The sequence below is a fragment of the Macaca thibetana genome, chromosome 3 (genome assembly GCF_024542745.1).
Source record: "Macaca thibetana thibetana isolate TM-01 chromosome 3, ASM2454274v1, whole genome shotgun sequence".
NCBI lineage: Eukaryota > Metazoa > Chordata > Mammalia > Primates > Cercopithecidae > Macaca > Macaca thibetana.
Genome location: NC_065580.1, coordinates 155,557,528 through 155,578,952, shown reverse-complemented (window position 1 = coordinate 155,578,952; position 21,425 = coordinate 155,557,528). Strand labels below are relative to the sequence as shown.

Here is a 21,425-nt window from a genome sequence, read left to right as displayed (position 1 = left end):
AAATTCAAGTCAGCTGCAGAAATTTGCATAAGTAATGAGGAGCTGAATGTTAATCCCCAAGACAATGGGGAAAGTATCTCCAGGGCATGTCAGAGGTCTTCACAGAAGCCCCTCCCATCACAGACCCAGAGGCCTAGGAGGAAAAAGTGGTTTCATGGGCCAGGCCCAGGGTCCTTGTTCTGTGTGCACCCTAGGGACTTGATGCCCTGCATCCTGGCCACTATAGCCATGGCTAAAAGGGGCCAACGTACAGCTTGGGCTGTGGCTTCAGAGGTCACAAGCCTTAAGCCTTGGCAGCTTCCACATGGTGTTGAGCCTGCCAGTGCACAAACTGAGGTTTGGGAACTTTTGCTCAGATTTCAGAAGATGTATGGAAATGCATGGATGCCCAGGTAGAAGTTTGCTGCAGGGTGGGACCCTCATGGAGAACCTCTGCTAGGGCAGTGCAGAAGGGAAATGTGGGGTTGGAGCCACTACACAGTCCCTACTGGGTCACTGCCTAGTAGAGCTGTGAGAAGAGGGCCACCATCCTCCAGACCCCAGAATGGTAGATTCACTGACAGCTTGCACTATGTGCCTGGAAAAGCTGCAGACACTCAACACCAGCCCAAGGTGCAGCCAGGAAGGAGGCTATATCTTGCAAAATCAGAGAGGGAGCTGCCCAAGACCATGGGAACCCACCTCTTGCATCAGCATGACCTGGATATGACAGATGGAGTCAAAGGAGGTCATTTTGGCATTCTAAGATTTGACTGGCCTGCTGGATTCTGGACTTGCAAAGGGTCTGCAGCCCCCTTTATTTTGGCCAATTTCTCCCATTTGGAATGGCTGTATTTACCCAATGCCTGTATTTACCCCATTATATCTAGGAAGTAATTAACTTGCTTTTGATTTCACATGCTCATAGACAGAAGCGACTTGCCTTGTGTTGGATGAGACTCTGGACTTTTGAGTTAATACTGAAATGAGTTGAGACTTTGGGGGACTGTTGGGAAGGCCTGACTCATTTTGAAAATGTAAAGATATGAGATTTTGGGGCTGTAGGGGCAGAATGATATGGTTTGGCTCTGTGTCCCCACCCAAATCTCATCTTGTAGCTCCCATAATTCCCAGGTGTTGTGGGAGGGACCTGATAGGAGATGATTGAATCATGGGGGCAGGTCTTCCCTGTGCTGTTCTTGGGATAGTGAATGAGTCTCACGAGATTTGATGGTTTTAAACATGGGAGTTTCTGTGCACAAACTCTCTCTTTGCCTGCTGCCACCCACATAAGATGTGACTTGCTCCTCCTTGCTTTCTGCCATGATTGTGAGGCCTCCCCAGTCATGTGGAATTGTAAATCCAACAAACTTCTTTCTTTTATAAATTGTAGTCTTGGGTATGTCTTTATTAGGAGCATGGCAACAGACTAACAGAATAATAATGAGTCATTTGAGGGACCTCTCCAACAGGACAGGCTTCAGGAACTGAGGGCACCAACCAGAGGAGCGCCAAGACCGACCTTGCCTCACCTTGGTCCTCTGACCAGCAGCCTCAACATCACCCCCTTACAAGGAAATGGAGGCTTGTCCTACTCACCAGGCAGAACTTCAAAGATGCAGTAATTACTTTGAAAAAAAAATTGCATAATTTATTTGCACGATATTCATTTTCACAATTGAACTTTACAGTTTAAAAAAGATACAAAAAAGACAAATGGTTGCTCACATAAATAAAAAGGGGCAATAAAGAAGGAAGACGTTTTCACCATTATAACACCTTTTAGGATGTGTCTTGGGGAGCAGGCACCTTATAGTGCCACCTGTTTCCAAGGTGCCTGGGAATGCTGCTCTCTACAGAGGCACGTGCACAGACAGATCCTGCAAATGGGATTGCATGACCTTCCATTTCAAGGTTAAGTCCTAGCAGTAGAATCATTCATTTCATTCTTGCAAACCAGCCTGCTTGGCCAAGAGGCAGAACCATGCTAGAGTAGTGCTCATGGTTATGGCACTTGGTAATACAAGAGGGACCCTTCCCCTGGTTGGAAACCCACGGCATTGGAAGGAACCACAGAGAGTCCAAAACAAAACACATCTTTCTCTTCTTCACCGCCACCATGGGCACTTTCCTTCAGCACATTCATTTATAGAACATAAAGTCAGAAGCCAATCATTTTGTCAAAGTATCTCAAATAGGCCACCACTCAAACTTGGCAAAAAGATGATAGTTTCAAAGAGTTAAATGTAGGTGGACTACTTGGAGACATCAAATGCTAAGATTCCAGGAGCATTGAGGTAGCAATGTGTAGAAACATAACTTGGAAACAGTGTACCTAAAACTGAGCATCCTTGATTTCCCCCATGGACCTCAATTTCCAGTGACTAGTAGGCCTGAAGAGGCCAATGTGGTGCCAGACTTGGCCCCCTGCCAGGACCAAGGGGCATGTGCAATCTCCAGGGAGCCCCACCCAATGTGCAGGTGGAGACCTGCACCAGGAGTGCTCAGGGCAAGTGCCTGTGCAATTGCTTCCCTTGCACCAAGGGCACTGTCTACATTCTCACCCTGTAAAAACAAAAATGTTTCTGTTGCCCTTACAAGTGACTACCACGTCACCACCCATGAAGGGCTGGTCCCTTTATTTCCAGCCACCATCCGGGGCTGCTAAGGCACTAAGAACCAATCATCAAAAACCCCCTGTGGAGAACTAGGCTGGGGACACTACCCAAGTGGCCCCAGAGGGCAGCCGCTGCAGGTGCCACCTGGCTGTCTCCCTTTCCATGTGTCTCCTTTTCCATCTCAAGTCGTCCAGCAGCTGAGAGGCAGCAGCTCCATGCTCATCCAAAAGTGGCCCCTGGAAAGGACTCAAAAGGAAGATCTCAATGGGGCAGCCTCCACCCCTCTCCTTCACACTTGACCACCAGTGTCCACAACCAGCCGGCCATCACCCCTTGTGGACAAGGGGTTAAGGAGAACAGGCTGGGCAGTGGAGCCACTGCAGACTACACAGAATGGCAGAGAGTGCCAAAGCCAGGCAAGTTCACTGTTTAATAAAAATGAAGTGACCTCTGAATCATCTGTAAGAGTAAATCACGCACGGGGAAGCAAAACCAGCCGCTTTGTTTTCTCGTAGAACGACGTCAAGGACAAAGACCATGAGGATTAGTCATCTGCCTGTTCAAATAGGAAAAAAAAAAGTATTATTTTCTTAAGACAAACAAAGGTGGGAAATAGTTTTTTTCCTCTAGGTTCACATGAAGCACTTAGAAACCAAATAAGCAAGGCTTAATAGCACAAAGGATCATTTTTCTCTCCAGCATGGAGGTCAGAATTAGGCTGAGCATGGTGGGGCAGGAGCTCCTGGAGGAGCAGGCAGCATATGTGCAGGCCAGCCCGAGGGACATCTTTTCAGCAGAGTCTGGGCTTCCCCCAGCTGCTCTCCTGCCACACAGCCCTTCCCTCCCCGCACAGCCACACGGACCCACCTGCAGCCGCCAAACATACCCGGCTCATTTGCTAGCTCCATCCTGGCGTGAGTCCGCCCCTCAGCCTGGCTGACCGTCCCAGCCCTGCCAGCTTCCCTCCTGCCCTGCCTCCCCTGGGGTCATCTGTTTCCAGCACTGGGCCCTGTGCCAGGCGAGGCCAAGCTGGGCCCCATGGTCACGGGAAGGCCCTGAGTCCTGTGTGTCATCTGAAGGAGACACAGGTCGGGCCTTAGCGGGAAATGCCCCCTGGTTCTGCTCCTCCTTCAACAGACTGGGCATCTGGGAGACTTGAGAGGACACAGAATAGAGCATTTTCTTCCACTAGTAGCCCGGCCCTGGAAAGCATAGCCATCTGAGAAAACTATAGTCTGAGGCCCTGGAGATGAGAAGATCTGGTTCTCAACCTCTATCCGGGCAATGCCCAAGGCCAGGGCTCTGCTAAACAGAGACGTCCATGAGGTTCACAGGGAACCCCTGGGACCTTCCCTCGTGCTTGAGTCTGGGGCATCAGAGAACCCTGGCTGCTCCTGCACTTCCTAACCTTGGGGGCTGCCCAGGGGCCACTCGATAGCCCCAGAAAAGGATGGGCACAGTCGGTTCTTCCCTCTGCTCTCTATAAATAAAAAACTTCATGTGAGGCCAGGCGTGGTGGTTCACGCCTGTAATCCTATCACTTTGGGAGGCAGAGGTGGGTGGATCACCTGAGGTCAGGGCTTCGAGACCAGCCTGGCCAACACGGAGAAACCCCATCTCTACTAAAAATACAAAAAGTAGCTGGGCGTGGTGACAGGTGCCTGTAATCCCAGCTACTCGGGAGGCTGAGGCAGGAGAAACACTTGAACCCAGGAGGCAAAGGTTGCTGTGAGTTGAAATCGTGCCACTGCACTCCAGCCTGGGCAACAGAGTGAGACTCCATCTCAAAAAAAAAAAAAAAAAGTTTGATGCAAGGTGGCCTGGGTGGAATAACTGAGTCAGCTGAGCCAGAACTAAGTGTGGTCGGCAGAGCACGAAAGAGTACACAAGCCGAGCCCCAGCACTTTTCATCCAAGCACCAGGGGAAATATGCAAGTGAAGTCAGTGAGAGGCAATGAGCAATGGGTGGACACCAGGGGGACGGGGCTGTGGCTGGAGTAAGCGGGGTTTGTTTCATGCTGACCAGTGGTCAGCAGTCAGCTTCCGGCAGTAGAACCATGCCTAACAGATGTCTGGCTTTGGCTTGAGGAATCAGAGAATAGTTAGAAGGAGGACAGGATAGTTACCCTCATTTGTCGATAAATCCAGTCCGTGAAGACGGTCACATTTCCGTACACTCCTGGTCTGTTAGCTTGGGCACAGCCAGATCCCCAGCTTGTATCCCCGATCAGCCACCAGACATCGTTCTTCAAAGTGACCAGAGGCCCTCCACTGTCACCCTGGGGGACACGGCAAGGTACAGAGAGCAGAAAAATCACAATCCACTGCACACCACTGACCAGGCCTAGAGGAGGTGGGGGTGTGTGTTGCGGTGTGAGTTACGAGTGACTGTGTGGGCTTCAAGTCTCCACCATCAAAGGGTGACGGTCACAGAGATGTAACCCCCAAAGAGACAGCCCCCACCCTGAATTTTAATCTGTACAAGCTGATAGTTACCAAATAAATTGCTGTTCATAATTTAAAATAGTCTAAATACTTGTTTCTGTTCCACTGGCACTTTTACCAAATACCAGTTTTTCAGAGGGCGCGTGTGATTTGCTGTTTGTACTTGCTTCTGCCACCAGAAGTGTTCACACTGTTTGTGGCCATCACTTCCCATGACTGCCCCGAGCTGGCTCCATGTCACTGCGGAGGCTCTGCTGACCCCAAGAATGCCCTCTCTCTCATGAGGGGTTCAGTAGGATCTGGTAAGGGTCAAAGGTAGAATAAACATGTTGAATTACCTGGCAAGAATCAACGGTCCCCCGCAGGAAGCCGGCACAGATCATGGCTGGTGTGATCAGGCCGTCGTAGATGTATTTGTTGTTGCATCTCCGCGGCTCAATGAGAGGCACCATGGCAGCGTTCAGCACGTCTGAGGTCTTCCCTAAGGACAGGGAGACTTGTTGAGCTCCCAGTGTTGCCAGCAGCTCTCGCAGGGAGAGCACACTTCCCTCCCTGAGACCCGCACACGCACTACACAGATGGTCACAGCTCTCTCTCCAGCCCTGCCCCCGTCAGCTCATCCTAGCACCAAGCCCTCTCCTGGGAAACCTGGATTCTCCTTACAACTGGCAGTGCCTGTGCTGAGTGCAGCTCTGGAGTTCAGCTTCAGGGAAAGAACTTCCCAGTTCTGAAACCACAGGGCTCTATCAGTGCCGTGGAATCCCCCTCTTATTCACCAAAGGCTTGGTTCTGCCGAACCAATTTCCCGCTCCTCACTGAACACTACCCAGGACACAGGCTCCCGTTTCCCCTCTGGCACGCACACACCCTTCTGGAGCACACACAACCCTCCCTAGGCCGCCTGCTTCTTGGCTTCCCTGCACATGAGAGCTTCTCAAGACACGGCCTGCACTTGCTACCTCTGCATTTCCCACTCTCGCTTCGCCTCCCCTTGGGTATCTTCTGGGCACTGTGGGCTTAATGTGCAAAACCAGAACCCTCCATCACACCTTCTCCCACCCCAAATCTCACCAACTAATATTCCCTGGCTTGGAAGATGGCACCACCCGCCACCCTGGGACTTCAGTCACAGAGCAGAAAGCCATCGTCCCTGACTTCTCACTCTCTCTCCCACAGACGTGCAACCCATCAGCAAGTCTGGTGGCTCTAGCCCAAATGTACCCTCATCTCTCCACAACCATGCCCACACTCTGCTATGAGCTGCCTTCCTGTCTCAGGGAACCACAGCAATGGACTCGTCACCATGATCCTCATCTCCATCTATTCATCCCCACTCCCCGCACAGCTGCCAGATCATGGCACTCCCTGGCTCACGATCTCGCTACCTCAAGCAGACGAGAAGCTGGTGTCTTCACCATAATCCACAAGGACCTATGCAATCTGGCCCCAGCCCACCTCCTTGGCCCCTTGACCACACCTTAAGATACATGCACTAGCCTTTTTGATGTGTACACATTTCTGCCATTTGAGTCTCAGCTCAAATGCCACCTCTTCCGAGAAGCCTTCCCTGACCACCCCTTCAAAGTAGCCGGGACCTTGCTCCCCACCCTCAGATATTTGGAAGTACCTCGCTCAGTTGTTTGTCTTCTGTCTGACCACACCTGCCCCCCGCCCCCGGCCCCCACATCCACAAGAGAGGTAAAGCTCCTGACAGCGGAGATATTTGTCTTACTCTGTTCACTTCTGCATTCCCGGCACCTGAGTAGCACTCAGCCCGCACTAGGTGAGGTGTGCACACATATTTGTCGCTATTCCCTTCATCTTGGATTCCATGAGGCCTTTTGCCCAGCTTGTGGCTTCACTGCAGTAAGTTTCTGCTGATGAGGAGCCAGGATGCCCCCCACTACCTTCCCTGATGCTCCCCCCAAATCACCCAACCTTTGTACTTTCCCCTGTTTGAACGGATTTGCTGTCTGTATGGCCCAGACGCTTTTGAGAAGGATGTAAACATATGTAAAATGAACGTTTGTGCCTGCCACTAAGCTCTTCCAACCCTCCATAAAAATGAAGCAGCCAGGCTCCCTTCATTGGAAAGACTGTCAGAGAGAAACGCAGACTGCAACTGAAGGGGGCCGAGAGAGCCTCTCTCTGTGATTATCAGGGCAGAGGACAGGTTTAGATGTGGCCACCACAGGTCCAGGATGCCCGTCCTCACCAAGCCCCTGTCACTCAGCCATGGAGGCCTTGGTGGGATCTCCAGGGCAGCTCCAAGCTCACAATGGGTGCAACACAGGAGATCCTGCACCTCTAAACTCGTATGACCCAGATACTTCAAAAGCCATTCCACATGCTGCTCCGTGTGATCGTAATAAGAACACAGTGTATTAGGTAGAGTGGGCAGGATTTCTCCCATTTAGCAGATGGAGAAACTGAGGCACAAGGACTGGGGGAATCACCCAAAGTCATCCAATCATTGAGTAGTAGAACTGGGATTAAAACCTGGACCTCCCACTTCCGAACCCAATGCTCCATCTGTGGGCCCTGCAGTCCTACATGCCCAGGAGCCTCACCTTTCTCCTGGGTGGCCCCCCACCCAGAAATCCAGCAGTGCTGTTCCGGCTCCAGCATCATGCCTGGGTTGGGCAGACATACTGGTTTCACCACCTCTGTTTTAAGAAGAGAAAATACAGTGAGCCAGGCTAGTATCACCCAAGGCCTCAGGCTATGTCTCCACCTGGCCTTCCCACATGCAGGCTGCTGGGCCTGGCACCCCGGCCACCCTGCCCAGAGGACCCTGCATCCCAACAAGTCCCACATTTTCACTTTCTCCCCTTGCCAGACCCCTCCTTCTGGCAGGCAAGAAGTTATGCTACTTATAAGTAGAATTATTTGCTAACTCTGCTATAAGAGGAATTATTTGCTAGCTCTGCTTCTAAAATTACACACTCCAGGTGACCAAGAGGGGAAGGACACACAGGAGGCAACAGCCAAAAAGCCGATGGAGTTAGCTTTCGCCCCAGAGGCACCACGCTGTTGCTCATGTGTTCGCTCTTCTATATGTGAACCATTTCCCAGTGTGAATACAGACACGTTGTAGGGAGGGCTGAGGTTTTGCTGCTTCTCTATCCACACGGGCCTAGAACATTCCAGACCGTTGGATGGACCAGAGTGGGACCGAATAAGAGGCTAAGAGAAAGCATGTTTGTCCTGAATTAAGCAACTTGGTTTTAAAATGTATCTTTAAAAATCAAGGATCTTTACACATCTCAATAGTAGTTCTCAACTAGAAGTGACTTTGCCTCAAAGGGGATGTTTGGCAATGTCAGCAGACAACACTGGTTGTCACAACTCGGGAGCTGCTGGCCTCCAATGGGTAGAGGCTGGGGATGCTGCTAAACATCCTACAAGGCACAAGAGAGCCCCAGAACAGAGAACCACCTCAGATGTCGAGAGTGCTGCAGTGGGAAAGCCCTGTTCTAGCCTTTTCCACCCCTGGCTTGAATCATCACCACTCAGTACAGCACAGAACAGATGTGGTGGCTGCTGCCTCCCCCAAAATGCGGCAGGTGCTCTTAGCCTCTGTGAGCCTCTCCCACTGGCCACCCACTGCACACCACCCTCGCTCAACGCAAATGCCTCCCTTCCATTTGGCACAGCACAAGTGTCATTTCCAATCAACATCTCCTTAAGATTCTGCCAACTTGCTTGCCAAGCCTGAGCCACGTGTACCGTTGAAAGCCAGAGGCGTATGCAGCTTCATCAGCGCAATGTCATTGTTCTTGGTCTTGGAGTCATAATTCGGATGAGAAATCACTTTTTCTACTCGGTGTCCTTTTTCATAGAACATGGAAGATTGTCTCAAAGTCCCCACAAATGCCGTCCATTGCCACGGACTGTTAAGAGGTCTGGGAGAGAAGAAGGACTCAGTATCTCAGAGCCACAAACACGGAGCTCTTGGTGGATGAACTTCCAACATCAGAAGCTGGAGGCAAGGCACCCAGAGGCGGGATGATTCACCAAAAACCTCACAGGGAGACAGTGGAGGAGGGACTTGGCCTCCCCTTCTCCCCCACGCTCCCTCCACTCCGACTCCCCGCCTCAGCCCCCGACATCATCCCTCTTTCTGGCTCTTGTGTCACCGTGGAGGAATCTGCAGCACCCACCATGGGGCCGACATCCCTCCCTGGGGTTTCAAGGCCATTTCTAGCAGGACTGGCCCTTATTTTCCTTTGTATGCCAAAGCATTTCCTGGCACATAGTAGGTGCTTAATAAATGGGTACTGATGAACAGACTTGAAGTCCAATATCAATCAAACCATTTCCTTTATCCAGGTGTTTCCCTCTTAAGATAATCCCAGCTCCTAGTGGACCCAGAGCATTTGGGAGTATGAAGAGGGGGAGAGAAGGGCGCACCCTTGGGTAACAGCCCTTGAGAGAAACCCAGCTCCTAGAGGGCCCAGAGCACGCGGGGGTGTGAAGATGGGCAGAGAAGGGAGCACCCTTGGGTAACAGCTCTTGCTTCCTTGACCTTCATAACAGCCCGAGAGAAGAAGGGCATGCCCATCTTATAGCTGGATGCACCATGGGTCAGAGACATTGAGTGAATCATCTAAGGCCACGCAGCCAAAAAGGGCTGGGCCAAGAGTCAAACCCAGTTCAGCCTCTCTCTAAGGCAGAAAAATACATCCGCCGAGTAAGGCCTCCTCCAAAGCAGCATGTGACCAAAAGCACTATGTGTTTAAGAAAAAGGGGAGGGGTTGGTAGCTTCCATAAATGCTAACACTGTCACAGCTAGCCTCACCCCTACCTAACCCTTTGCATGAGCAATGCTGTGGCCAAGAACACTTAACCCCAGGGACCTTCCAGCAGGGCAGCCTGAGGCCCCTGAGCCTGTCAGAGTGTGTCCTCTCCTGGGACTAGTGTCCCGGAGAGAGGAGACCTCAGGGGGCGGGGGCTTCACTCAAGGGCAGGACAGAGCTCAGAGGACAGCGGCTGGAAGGAACGCTGGTCATGGTGACATCGTGGAGAATGTTCCACCTGCACCCTGTCTCCCGCGTGCAGGGGACACTCAGTGCATACGTGCTGAAGGACGACACAGCCATGCGCTGCCTGGCATGAGTGCACCTGGTGCCCCACAAGCCTAGGAAGCAGGCGCAACACTCTCCCCATTTAAACACAAGGACGCCCAGGCTGCAAGGGTTGAGACCCTGCTCAAGGTCACAGGGTGACTGGAGGCCAGCCCGGAGACCCCACCCAGCCCGCGCCGCCCCTGGCATACTTTTCCACGCAGTGAGCAGCTGTCACGATCCACTCGGGGGTGATGATGGAGCCTCCGCACACATGGATGTTCTGGACGTGCAGACTGACCTGCCAGGGCCAGGCCCCCAGGAGCGCGTTCTGGCCGCCCACGATCCTGCTCTGGCGGCTTAAGTTTGAGCGGACCCCACAAGCTGAGGAAGACAAACAGGAGGCCAGTGGGGTGAGATCAGCAGAAGCCGCCCAGCCACCCAGCGCCCTCCCCTCCCGAGGGTCTCCCAGGCTGCAAGGACAGGGCAGATGGCACCGGCACCACTGCTGGGGGCAGACTCAGGGGGCTCCTGGGGGTCTCCTCTTGCTTGGAGAAGGGAGGACGCCCCTTCAGCCCACCCAGACCCAGGAAGCACCATATCCCTGAACACTCCTGTGATCCCATGGGGTCTCCTGGGACCCAGGTCGGGGTGTTCTGGATAACAAGGCCCTGGGGACTCCTTGAGTCTTGGAGGGACTGACACCACTCAAGGGCCCCAGATTCTCACACAAAGAAAAGGAAGATGGGAGGGGCAGGCTGGGAGTGAGGGGGTAAGGAGACGAGGGGGTGAGTGAGATGGTGAAGGGGTGAGTGAGTGAGGAGGTGAGTGAGGAGGTGGGGGGTGAGGGGGTAATTGAGAGGGTGAGGGGGTAATTGAGGGGGTGAGGGGATGAGTGAGGGGGTGAGTGAGTGGGGGGTGAGTGAGGGGGTGAGTGAGGGGTGAGGAGGTGAGGGAGTAAAGGGGTGAGTGAGGGGGTGATGGGGTGAGTGAAAAGGTGAGGGGGGTGACTGAGGAAGTGAGGGGGTAAGTCAGGGGGGTGAGGGGGTGAGCGAGGAGGTGAAAGGGTGAGTGAGGGGGTAAGGAGATGAGTGAGGAGGTGAGGGGGTGAGTGAGGGGATAAGGGGTGAGTGAGGGGTTGAGGGAGTCATAGAGGGTGAGTGAGGGGGTGAGGGGTGAATGAGGGGGTGAGGGGGGTGAGTGAGGGGGTGAGGGGTGAGTGAGGGGGGTGAGGGGTGAGTGAGGGGGTGAGGGGGTGAGTGAGGGGATGAGGGAGTGATAGAGGGTGAGTGAGGGGGTGGGGGGGTGAGTGAGGGGATAAGGGGTGAGTGAGGGGTTGAGGGAGTGATAGAGGGTGAGTGAGGGGGTGAGGGGTGAGTGAGGGGTGAGTGAGGGGGTGAGGGGGTGATAGAGGGTGAGTGAAGGGGTGAGGGGTGAATGAGGGGGTGAGGGGGTGAGTGAGGGATGAGGGGGTGAATGAGGGGTTGAGGGAGTGATAGAGGGTGAGTGAGGGGGTGAGGGGGTGAGTGAGGGGGTGAGGGGGTGATAGAGGGTGAGTGAAGGGGTAAGGGGTGAATGAGGGGGTGAGGGGGGGTGAGTGAGGGGATGAGGGGTGAATGAGGGGTTGAGGGAGTGATAGAAGGTGAGTGAGGGGGTGAGGGGTGAATGAGGGGGTGAGGGGGTGATAGAGGGTGAGTGAAGGGGTGAGGGGTGAATGAGGGGGGTGAGGGGGTGTGGGGGGGGTGAGTGAGGGGGTGAGGGGTGTGAGTGAGGGGGTGAGGGGTGAATGAGGGGTTGAGGGAGTGATAGAGGGTGAGTGAAGGGATGAGGGGTGAGTGAGGGGGTGAGGGGTAAGTGAGGGGGTGAGGGGTGAGTGAGTGAGGGGGTGAGGGGGGTGAATGAGGGGGTGAGGGGATGAGATGGTGAGTGAGGGGGTGAGGGGTGAATGAGGGGGGTGAGGGGGTGAGGGGGTGAGTGAGGGGATAAGGGGTGAATGAGGAGTTGAGGGGGTGATAGAGGGTGAGTGAAGGGGTGAGGGGTGAATGAGGGGGTGAGGGGGGTGGGGGGTGAATGAGGGGGGTGAGGGGGTGAGGGGTGAATGAGGGGGGTGAGGGGGTGATAGAGGGGGTGAGTGAGGGGGTGAGGGGTGAGTGAGGGGGTGAGGGGGTGAGTGAGGGGATAAGGGGTGAATGAGGGGTTGAGGGGGTGATAGAGGGTGAGTGAAGGGGTGAGGGGTGAATGAGGGGGTGAGGGGGTGAGGGGGGGTGAGTGAGGGGATGATGGGGGTGAATGAGGGGTTGAGGGAGTGATAGAAGGTGAGTGAGGGGGTGAGGGGTGAATGAGGGGGTGAGGGGGTGATAGAGGGTGAGTGAAGGGGTGAGGGGTGAATGAGGGGGGTGAGGGGGTGAGGGGGTGAGTGAGGGGATAAGGGGTGAATGAGGGGTTGAGGGGGTGATAGAGGGTGAGTGAAGGGGTGAGGGGTGAATGAGGGGGTGAGGGGGTGAGGGGTGAATGAGGGGGTGAGGGGGTGAGATGGTGAGTGAGGGGGTGAGGGGTGAAGGGGCCTGCTGCCTTCCCTGCTTCCTGTGTGCGAGTGTCTTCTCCACCAGGAGGTGAGTACATGGGCAGAGGGCAGGGCGGGTACTATGTGCCCTTGGAGCTGTGCTGGACCCCAACTCAGGACCTAAAGAAGACCTGAGCCAGCCCTGCTGGGATGACTGTGTCAGCGCCTTCCAGCTCTTCAAATGAAAAGCTGAGCTCAGGACCACGGCCCCACAACAGCACTGGGCCATCCCAGAGGAGGAGAGCGATGGCGGCTTCCACATTTGCAAACGGTTTGGAAACTGTAAGCACTCCAAACACGGAGATGGGGACAGCCAAGTCTAAGCCACTGTCCAAAATTCAGGAGAGAAGAGGCAAGAGCGCTGTTGTTCTCCGGGTTTGTCTCTCCTCCCAGGTCCCACTGGCTGATGGGTACGTGGTGGCCACACCATGGTGCTGGACCACAGCCCTGCAGATGCTCCAAGTCCACATTAGGTGGCTGCCAGGGCTCACTAACGCCACCCCCTTCACTTTCTGGAGAAAGAGACCTGCCGCGCCTCCGGCTCATGGGTGGCATAAAGCGTAGGGCTTTGTCAGCTTCCTCAGTGGGCCTGACCTCAGGGGGTGTCCCTTGGACCCAAGGCTGAAGGTGTCTGCAGGCCATGGAAATCCAAACCAAGAGCTCCTTGGAAAGAGCGAGAGGCTGCTGGGCACATCCCAACCCGTGACCCCACCTTCTTCCTTCCCACGCCCCCAGAGACACAGGGAGTACTGTTCTGAAAGTAGAGAGCATTTCCTAGTTAGAAGTATCAAAAGGGGGACTCCAGATGAACTTACCTATACAGCGTAAAGAAACCACTGCTTTTGAAGAACAGGCGTCACTACAAAAAGAACAAGGGAAATTCTGGTCACGATACTGAGGAGTCACCTGCCTCTCGCATGCTCAGAAATCAGTCATTTCTTCTGATGTTCCCTTTCCTGTCTTCTGAGACGTAGAAGGGTCTGTGATTTACAACCCCAGTAAGGTAAGTAAATCCATATAGGGACAGTGGCAAAGACCGACATTGAGCCAAAGTATGCAGCTCATATCCCCACTGTGTGACCTTGGGCAAGTTACTCAACCTCTCTTAAAATTGTACCAACTCCTAAGGTGGTTGTGAGGGTAAGCATACGGTAACGCTAGTTTTTCTTTTTCCTCTTGGAATTTAAAATCATCTTCTAATTTTGTAAGGAAGACATTTGGAAACTTCTGGGCTCCTATGACTGCTTTACATTTGTAGTGTTGAAGGCAACATAACCAATAATTTCCCTAGAATTAGAAGAAACATAAGAGTTACTCCTTTGGGAGTCAAACATCCCAGGTTATGGATGAAGAGGAAGTCATTGATGCCTTCTGTCCTTCAGTGAATTCCCCAGGCTATGCTGAGAAGGAAAGTCACAGCCCGTGGCGTGCAGAGCTGGCCCACCCCGACAACTGGGCCGTGTGCTCTGCGGAACATAAACAATTTCACTGAGCATCAATATCGGACTAGGCTTCCCATGTCCGAGATGGGGCCAGACACAAGGAGCCTCCTCTGAAATGATGTCTGAACAGACAGAACAGGAACCTGGGGGTCAGAACCACAAAATCACGACCTGAACTCTCCTCCTATCCTGGCTAACTTGAACGATGGACGTTTCTTTACCAATCATAGCTCTAGCCTAGCCTCATTCCAACCTCCTCCTAGAAAAAAAATAATAAAGCAGCCATCACAGAATTACCCCTGCTTCCTGATAGCATCCAATCCAGAGCAAAGCCCTGCTTCCTCCAGCCGCCCCAAACCACCTCACAGGAGCCCAGGCCCTACAATAATAGGTCCTTCCTAACACCCTCTTACTGAGGCACACCCCCCGGGTTCCCAGTGACTACAGGTGCATTCCAGGTGGACTCTGGCTCTGGGGCACTGACACGGCCAAGCAAAGACATGTTCTCTTCAAGAGAAGACATTTCCTAAGAATCCTAAGGGCGGTAGAGATAGCCCTGTGTGGTCACAGCGTCAGGGCACATGTGGCTATTCACAGAAGCCCGACAGAAAACAAGCCAAGAACTCAGGCATCCAAGGGCAACTCCTGCACAAAAAGAGGAAAAGAAGTGCCTCCTCCGCCCACCACCACCGCGGAGACAGAATAGAGCCTACCAGACAATGGCCTTCTCTTCTTCCTTCCAAGCCCTCCAGCCTCCTTGTGAGTTCCCAAGGCTCTTGCCAAGGGATGGCAGCACCTCCTCCCCCCCTCCCCCACCCCTGCCCAGCTGGACTTGGCTCCCTGATTCTGTGTGTAACCCAGGAAGACAAAGAACCACTCAGCATTTACAAAGTGCCCAGGCAGCTGTGTTTAGCTTCTCCACAGGGACAAACCGCAGCCCTGCTGTTTTGATGGGTGCACCTGGCCGCGCACAGCCCTCCCCACTGGGCTTGCCCTGCCACATTCCCCAGGACAGCAGGCTGCGGTGGAAGTCAGGCCCCCAGACACCTCTGCCAGCGGCCACCAGGAATGCAAACCTGCCCCAGGCTCCCACTCAGAGGAAAGGTGGCGCAGGGTGATTAGTTCATCCTCCCCCGAAACGCAGCACCTGGCACCTGGCGGGCAGGGAGGTGATGCCTAGACACCAGGCATAAGCCCTGGGGACCTGGGAGGCAAGGAGAGCTCATGGGCACAGGACACTGTGTATCTTTCACATCAGAAAACACTCACATAACAGCAACAATCGTAGCAAACATCTTAAATGTGTGCAAAGCAAAAGGGATAGCTAAGTCCATCCCCTCTTCCGCCCTCCCAGCCAGGTCAGCCACTCATCACGTGACCTGTGGCTTGTGCCTACTTCTACCCCCTGGACACACACGACTCATTCCCAGGCCGCCAGAATGCTGCCCACCCCTCACAAAGCACCGTCTGGCACTGCCGTCCCAGGGTTGGGGCTAAGGGGACCAGCCAGCCCAGCGGCCTGGAACAGAGCAGGACTTTCCTTGCTCAAACCAGTGAAGTCCCTGGCAAACTGGGATGAGCCGGTCACCCCGGCTGGGACACTGAGATATTATCTTGGATTCCTAGAACCACACCCTGACACAATAGACACATCTCTAAATGTCTGAAGAGCAAAGGAAAATAAGTAGAGTTGAATGTCAGTGTTGCAGTGTTATCCGGTACCATCGAGGGCAGACGGTAGAGGCTGAAAATGAAATAGCAGAGGAACCTCGGCCACTTCCTATGAATAAACCAAGGGCTGCTTAGAGTAACCAGGCCTGGTCAGACTCTAATCTCCTCCCAATGCAAAACCCATCCAGACCGAGTATTGCAGCTTGGAGAAATGAGACTCAGGACAGCGATTCCCCATGGTGTCTCCTAGTTGATTTCATTCCAAAATGTTTCAAAGAAGAAGTCACTGCATACCTGTGGTACAGTTTTTTATAGATATCGACATTGCCAGCACTTGTGTTCAGTTTCATAAAGCTGGTGGCTCCACTGTTATCCACTATTCCTTGGCTAGAGTAAAAACTATTCCTAAAAAAGACAGAAAACCTTATTTATGTAATGGTTAAGACATAAGCAAATACAAATCCTATACTATGTCATAATACCTCTCATATGACATTCAAAATAAGAGGGAAAAACCTTAGCATTTAGGAAAAAAAAAAATCACACATTCTAACCAAGTGTAACAATTTTTTTCAGTTCAATAACCCTAAAGTGTCAGGTAAAATTTTTTCATTGGTTGTGTTTCTTATCCAGGTTAGGATCAAGAAACTATGAGAAGGACATAGGAGTGTATAATCATACATACATTTAATCTAATAAAAGGTACAGATGTTAAAATGTCCCCAGTTATCAATTCCACCAGGTTCCTGGACTGTGATTGGGCGCTTTGCTGTGTAATTCTCCCTTGCTGTTGAGGGATGGCAGAGTGACTAGCTAAGATGCCAACTTTCTCATCAAGTTGTAATTCATTCTGAAAACTGGCATATCGAATACCCTAAAGTTGCATAGAAATCACCTGGGGACCCTCCCATGGAAAATAAAGTGGCAGTAGAATCCTACCGCCCTTTCCCTGATGCCTGAGGGCTGCCACATCTCCCCAAGCAGTGCTGGTAAGTGGTAACCACCGCACCCCCGGCCAGGAACCACTGGCAAGGGACACACACCCCCTTAAGCCTTCCCACCTTCCCTCAGAGCTGCAAGCAGGAATGACATTTTTTAAGTATAAATCTGATTGATTGATTCTCTCCCCAGTTCAAAAGCCTTCCATGGCTCCCGAATGCAGTGAAACTGGGCACAGGATTTGTCCCTGCTGCTCTCCCCAGCCCAACCCTCCTCGCCAGCTGTTCTGGCCCAACCTCTACCCAGGGGGTGAATGGACCCTGGCTGAGAGGCATCTTGGGAAAAGAGGCACCTAATGCCCTCAGCCTGCACCCCTGACCAGACGACCACAGCACTGGGCACTCCCGAGCAACTAGAAGTCTATAGAGGCCAAGGAGGAGGCAGGGCAGGGTAGCAGCGAGCCGAGGTCCGTGTGCTGGGCACAGCCCTAGCAGGACAAGTTCCACCTGCTGGTTACAGGGCTCAGCTTTTGGAAGGTGACAACTGTCCCCAGCACTCATGTGCCGGTACTTTCACGACGAGGCAGAGAGAGGGTCTTCTCATGTTTCTACTGTCTGTTCCCGTCACCATGCGGGTGCTGCCCCGTACTCACTTATAGCCCATGTCCCTGCAGGCTGCCCGCGCGTAGTTCTCGTTCCAGTCATCTCGGCATACAGGGTGCCAGGACTTCCTCTGAGATGAGTACACCTGAAGAATGAAGTTTGGTCCATAGAGGCGAACTGCATGAGAAGGAGGATTCTCTGTGAGTTTCTTTCTTTTTTTTTGAGATGGAGTCCCGCTCTGTTGCCTAGGCTGAAGTGCAGTGGTGTGATCTCCACTCACTGCAGCCTCCACCTCCCGGGTTCAAGCGATTCTCCTGCCTCAGCCTCCTGAGTAGCTGGGATTACAGGCATTCACCACCCCGTCCAGCTAATTTTTGTATTTTATTAGAGATGGGGTTTCATCATGTTGGCCAGGGTGGTCTCAAACTCCTGACCTCAGATGATCCCCCTGTCTCAGCCTCCCAAAGTGTGGGAATTACAGGTGTGAACCATTGCACCAGGCTTTGTCCCAGCTTGTATTGTCCTAGCTGCTACCCGAGCCCCGCGCTCCTCGAGACTCCGGAGGTGGCCGCGTAGAGCTTACTCTTTGCGAGGCACTGACCGCACACAAAGGGAGGCCGCAAACTATTCTTTTTCTGCAAAAAGTGCTCTCTACATAAAATCATTGAAACAGGCATTGGGTCAAAAACTTGTATGAACATACACTGCAGCCCTCTTAACACAGCCAAAAGGCAAAAACACTCCAAACGCCCACCAACGGCTGGGTGAGCAGAATCGGATATGTCCACGATATACAATGGAATATGATTCAGCCAGAAGAGGGAATGAAATTCAGACCCAGGCTGCAACCTGCATGAGCCTTGAAGACCTTATGCTCAGTGAAAGGAGCCAGACGTACTGCATGAGCCCACATATTGCACGATCCCACTCACATGGAATGCCTAGAGTAGGAAATCTATAGACACTAAGTAGATTAGTGATTGCTTAGGAGTAGGAGGGATGGGCTGGGAGGAGGGATGCAGGGTGATAGTTTAAGGGCTTGGGGTTTCTTTATGAGCTGATGAAAATATCCTAAAATTGACTGTGGTGATAGCTGCACATATTCGTGAATATATAAAAGTCAGTGAATTATATATTTAAATTTGATGGTACATAAATAACATTTCAATAAGCTGTTTTATATTAAAAAGTATATCTCAGTAAGTTATTTTATATATACAATGTTTTATATATAAAAGCACTGAATTATATACTTGAATTTTATGGTACATAAATTAGATCTCAATAAGCTCTTTTTAAAAATAAATAAGATAGGCCAGTCACGGTGGCTCACGCCTGTAATCCCAGCACTTTGGGAGGCCAAGGTGGGTGGATCATCTGAGGTCAGGAGTTCAAGACCAGCCTGACCAACACGGAGAAACCCCGTCTCTACTAAAAATAGAAAATTAGCCGGCGTGGGCCGGGCGCGGTGGCTCAAGCCTGTAATCCCAGCACTTTGGGAGGCCGAGATGGGCGGATCACGAGGTCAGGAGATCGAGACCATCCTGGCTAACCCGGTGAAACCCCGTCTCTACTAAAAAATACAAAAAACTAGCCGGGCGAGGTGGCGGGCGCCTGTAGTCCCAGCTACTTGGGAGGCTGAGGCAGGAGAATGGCGTAAACCCGGGAGATGGGGCTTGCGGTGAGCTGAGATCCGGCCACTGTACTCCAGCCTGGGCGACACAGCGAGACTCCGTCTCAAAAAAAAAAAAAAAAAAAGAAAAAAGAAAATTAGCCGGCGTGGTGGTGCATGCCTGTAATCCCAGCTACTCGGGAGGCTGAGTCAGGAGAATCTCTTGAACCTAGGAGGCGGAGGTTGCGGTGAGCTGAGATGCTGCCATTGCACTCCAACCTGGGCAACAAGAAAAAAACAAAAAGAAAAAGAAGCAGCATATCTCATTTCAGTTATTTTTAAAAAAGTGAACAGACACACATCTGTGTGTGTCTGGGGTGTAAGGTGGGGGATGGGGGGTAGGTAAGTAAGCAGAGCAAGGAAAAAGAGATTTTTCACAGCATACCCTTTTGTACTTCCTTGATTTTGATCTACCTGGGTGTACAACTATTAAAGTATTTAAATAAATACGACTTAAATACTAAGAAGAGAGCAACTCTTCAGGTAACATAAGGACTTTGTTGGTGTTTTTTCACCCACATGTTCACATAGAAGAATATCAAAAGCCATTCCAGGTCAGGTGCTATGGTTCACGCCTGTAATTCCAGCAGTTTGGGAGGCTGAGTTGTGAGGATTGCTTGAGGTCAGGAGTTCGAGACCAGCCTGGACAACATTGACGAAACCCCATTTCTACAAAAAATACAAAAATTAGCCAGGCATGGTGGCGAGCCCCTGCAGTCCCAGCTACTTGGGGGGCTGAGGATGGGGGAATTGCTTAACCCCAGGAGGTTGAAGTTGCAGTGAGCCATGATCATGCCACTGCACTCCAGCCTGGGCAACAGAGTGAAACCTTGTCACCAGGGGAAAAAAAAAAAAAAAAAAAACCATTCCACGTGCTATCTTAACTACAAGCTACTCCATCTTAAAAACTCCCCACTTTATTTAAAAAACTAAATAAAGCAAAAGAACTATATTTAATCAGCAAATGTATCATTTTCAAGTGTAAACCCTTTTCTGGGAAGCAAGGCTGTGCTGGAGGAAAGGTATCAAGAACACAGAACACTCGGGCCGCTCAAGGGCCGAGCTCCACGGGCCAGTGCTCCTCACCAGATATTCCACAGCCAGGACTTACAGTGAGGGCATAACAGGAAGCCAGTCCCCATCAAGGATGGCCCTTAGGAGAGAGGAAATTACTTTAACACGGAAAACTCTGTCTAGAATTCTTGGCCAGCTCTGAGGCTCATGGTTTCTACAGAAAACCCCAGGAGGTTAGGACTGCACTTGAGGGAGGGGAGGAGAACTACCTAAGAGATTTCTGGTAAGTCCTCTGACTCTACAATTCTGAAATTTCTATTTCTAGAAAAAAAAATGGTTCTAGTGTAAACATGTCAGAGTGTGCTTAGCGGGAACCAAGATGTGAGAGCGCACCCCGCCACCAACGCTGATCCGCAAGCCTGGAATGCTTGGGAAATTTGAGATGGAGTCTCGCTGTGCCGCCCAGGCTGGAGTGCAGTGACACAATTTCGGCTTACTGCAACCTCCACCTCCCAGGTTCAAGTGATTCTCCTGCCTTAGCCTCCTGAGTAGCTGGGACTACAGGTATGCACCACCACGTCTGGCTAGTTTTTGTATTTTTAGTAGAGACAGGGTTTCATCACGTTGGTCAGGCTGGTCTCAAACTCCTGACCTCATGCTCTGCCCACCTTGGCCTCCCGAAGTGTCGAGATTACAGGCATGAGCCACTGCGCCCAGCCAGGAAATAAGTTTTAAAAGAAGAGGAAGAAAGTAAAAGGCCCCCTGCCGAGCCCCATTCAGTATGCAGTGGGCAGGAGGGGGATGATTAGCACAACCCTCATACTCAGGCTCCTTTCCCTGTTACAGCCACTAACTACCCTTGAAATCACCCTCAAAAATTCATGAAAAATACAAATAAAAATGCAAATGAAAACCACAATGAGGTATCATCTCATACCTCTAAGCATGGCTCCTATCAAAAAGATGGAAAATAACAGGAGTTGGTGAGGATGTAGATGAGAAATGGAGCCTTTGCACCCTGTGGGTGGGAGTGGAAGTTGCTACGGCCATTATGGAAAACAGTATGGAGTTTCCTCAAAATGTTAGAAACACAACTGCCATGTGATCCAGCAATCTCACTGCTGGGTTTATCTCCAAAGGAAAGGATATCCGTGTGTTGAAGAGACCTGCACTCCCACGCTCACTGTGGCATTTTTCACAACAGCCAAGATATGACATCAACCTAAGTGTCCCTCGGTGAATGAATGGATAAAGAAAACGTGGTGTATATGCACAATGCGATACTATTCCGCCATAAGAAAGACGGAAATCCTGTCATTTCCGACAACATAGATGAAGCTGGAGGACATTACGCTAAGTGAACAAGCTAGACACAGAGATACAAACACTGCATGAGGCCACTGACACGTGGAAT

The 21,425-nt window shown here is 51.9% G+C and overlaps 1 protein-coding gene across 3 annotated transcripts in view; it reads right to left on the bottom strand.

Moving 5' to 3' along the window:
* Nucleotides 1-1,604: 1,604 nt before the first annotated feature.
* Nucleotides 1,605-21,425, bottom strand: part of TMPRSS2 (transmembrane serine protease 2) — a 46,266-nt gene continuing 26,445 nt past the window's right edge. For all 3 annotated transcript variants that reach the window (XM_050784567.1, XM_050784566.1, XM_050784565.1), the window contains exons 6-14: nucleotides 17,376-17,502; nucleotides 16,079-16,189; nucleotides 13,487-13,530; nucleotides 10,321-10,492; nucleotides 8,772-8,947; nucleotides 7,613-7,708; nucleotides 5,381-5,523; nucleotides 4,724-4,876; nucleotides 1,605-3,153 (exon numbers count right to left, since the gene is read on the bottom strand). In XM_050784567.1, the coding sequence (XP_050640524.1) occupies nucleotides 3,142-3,153; nucleotides 4,724-4,876; nucleotides 5,381-5,523; nucleotides 7,613-7,708; nucleotides 8,772-8,947; nucleotides 10,321-10,492; nucleotides 13,487-13,530; nucleotides 16,079-16,189; nucleotides 17,376-17,502 (1,034 nt within the window). In that variant the 3' untranslated portion in view covers nucleotides 1,605-3,141. The remainder of the gene's footprint in view (nucleotides 3,154-4,723; nucleotides 4,877-5,380; nucleotides 5,524-7,612; nucleotides 7,709-8,771; nucleotides 8,948-10,320; nucleotides 10,493-13,486; nucleotides 13,531-16,078; nucleotides 16,190-17,375; nucleotides 17,503-21,425) is intronic.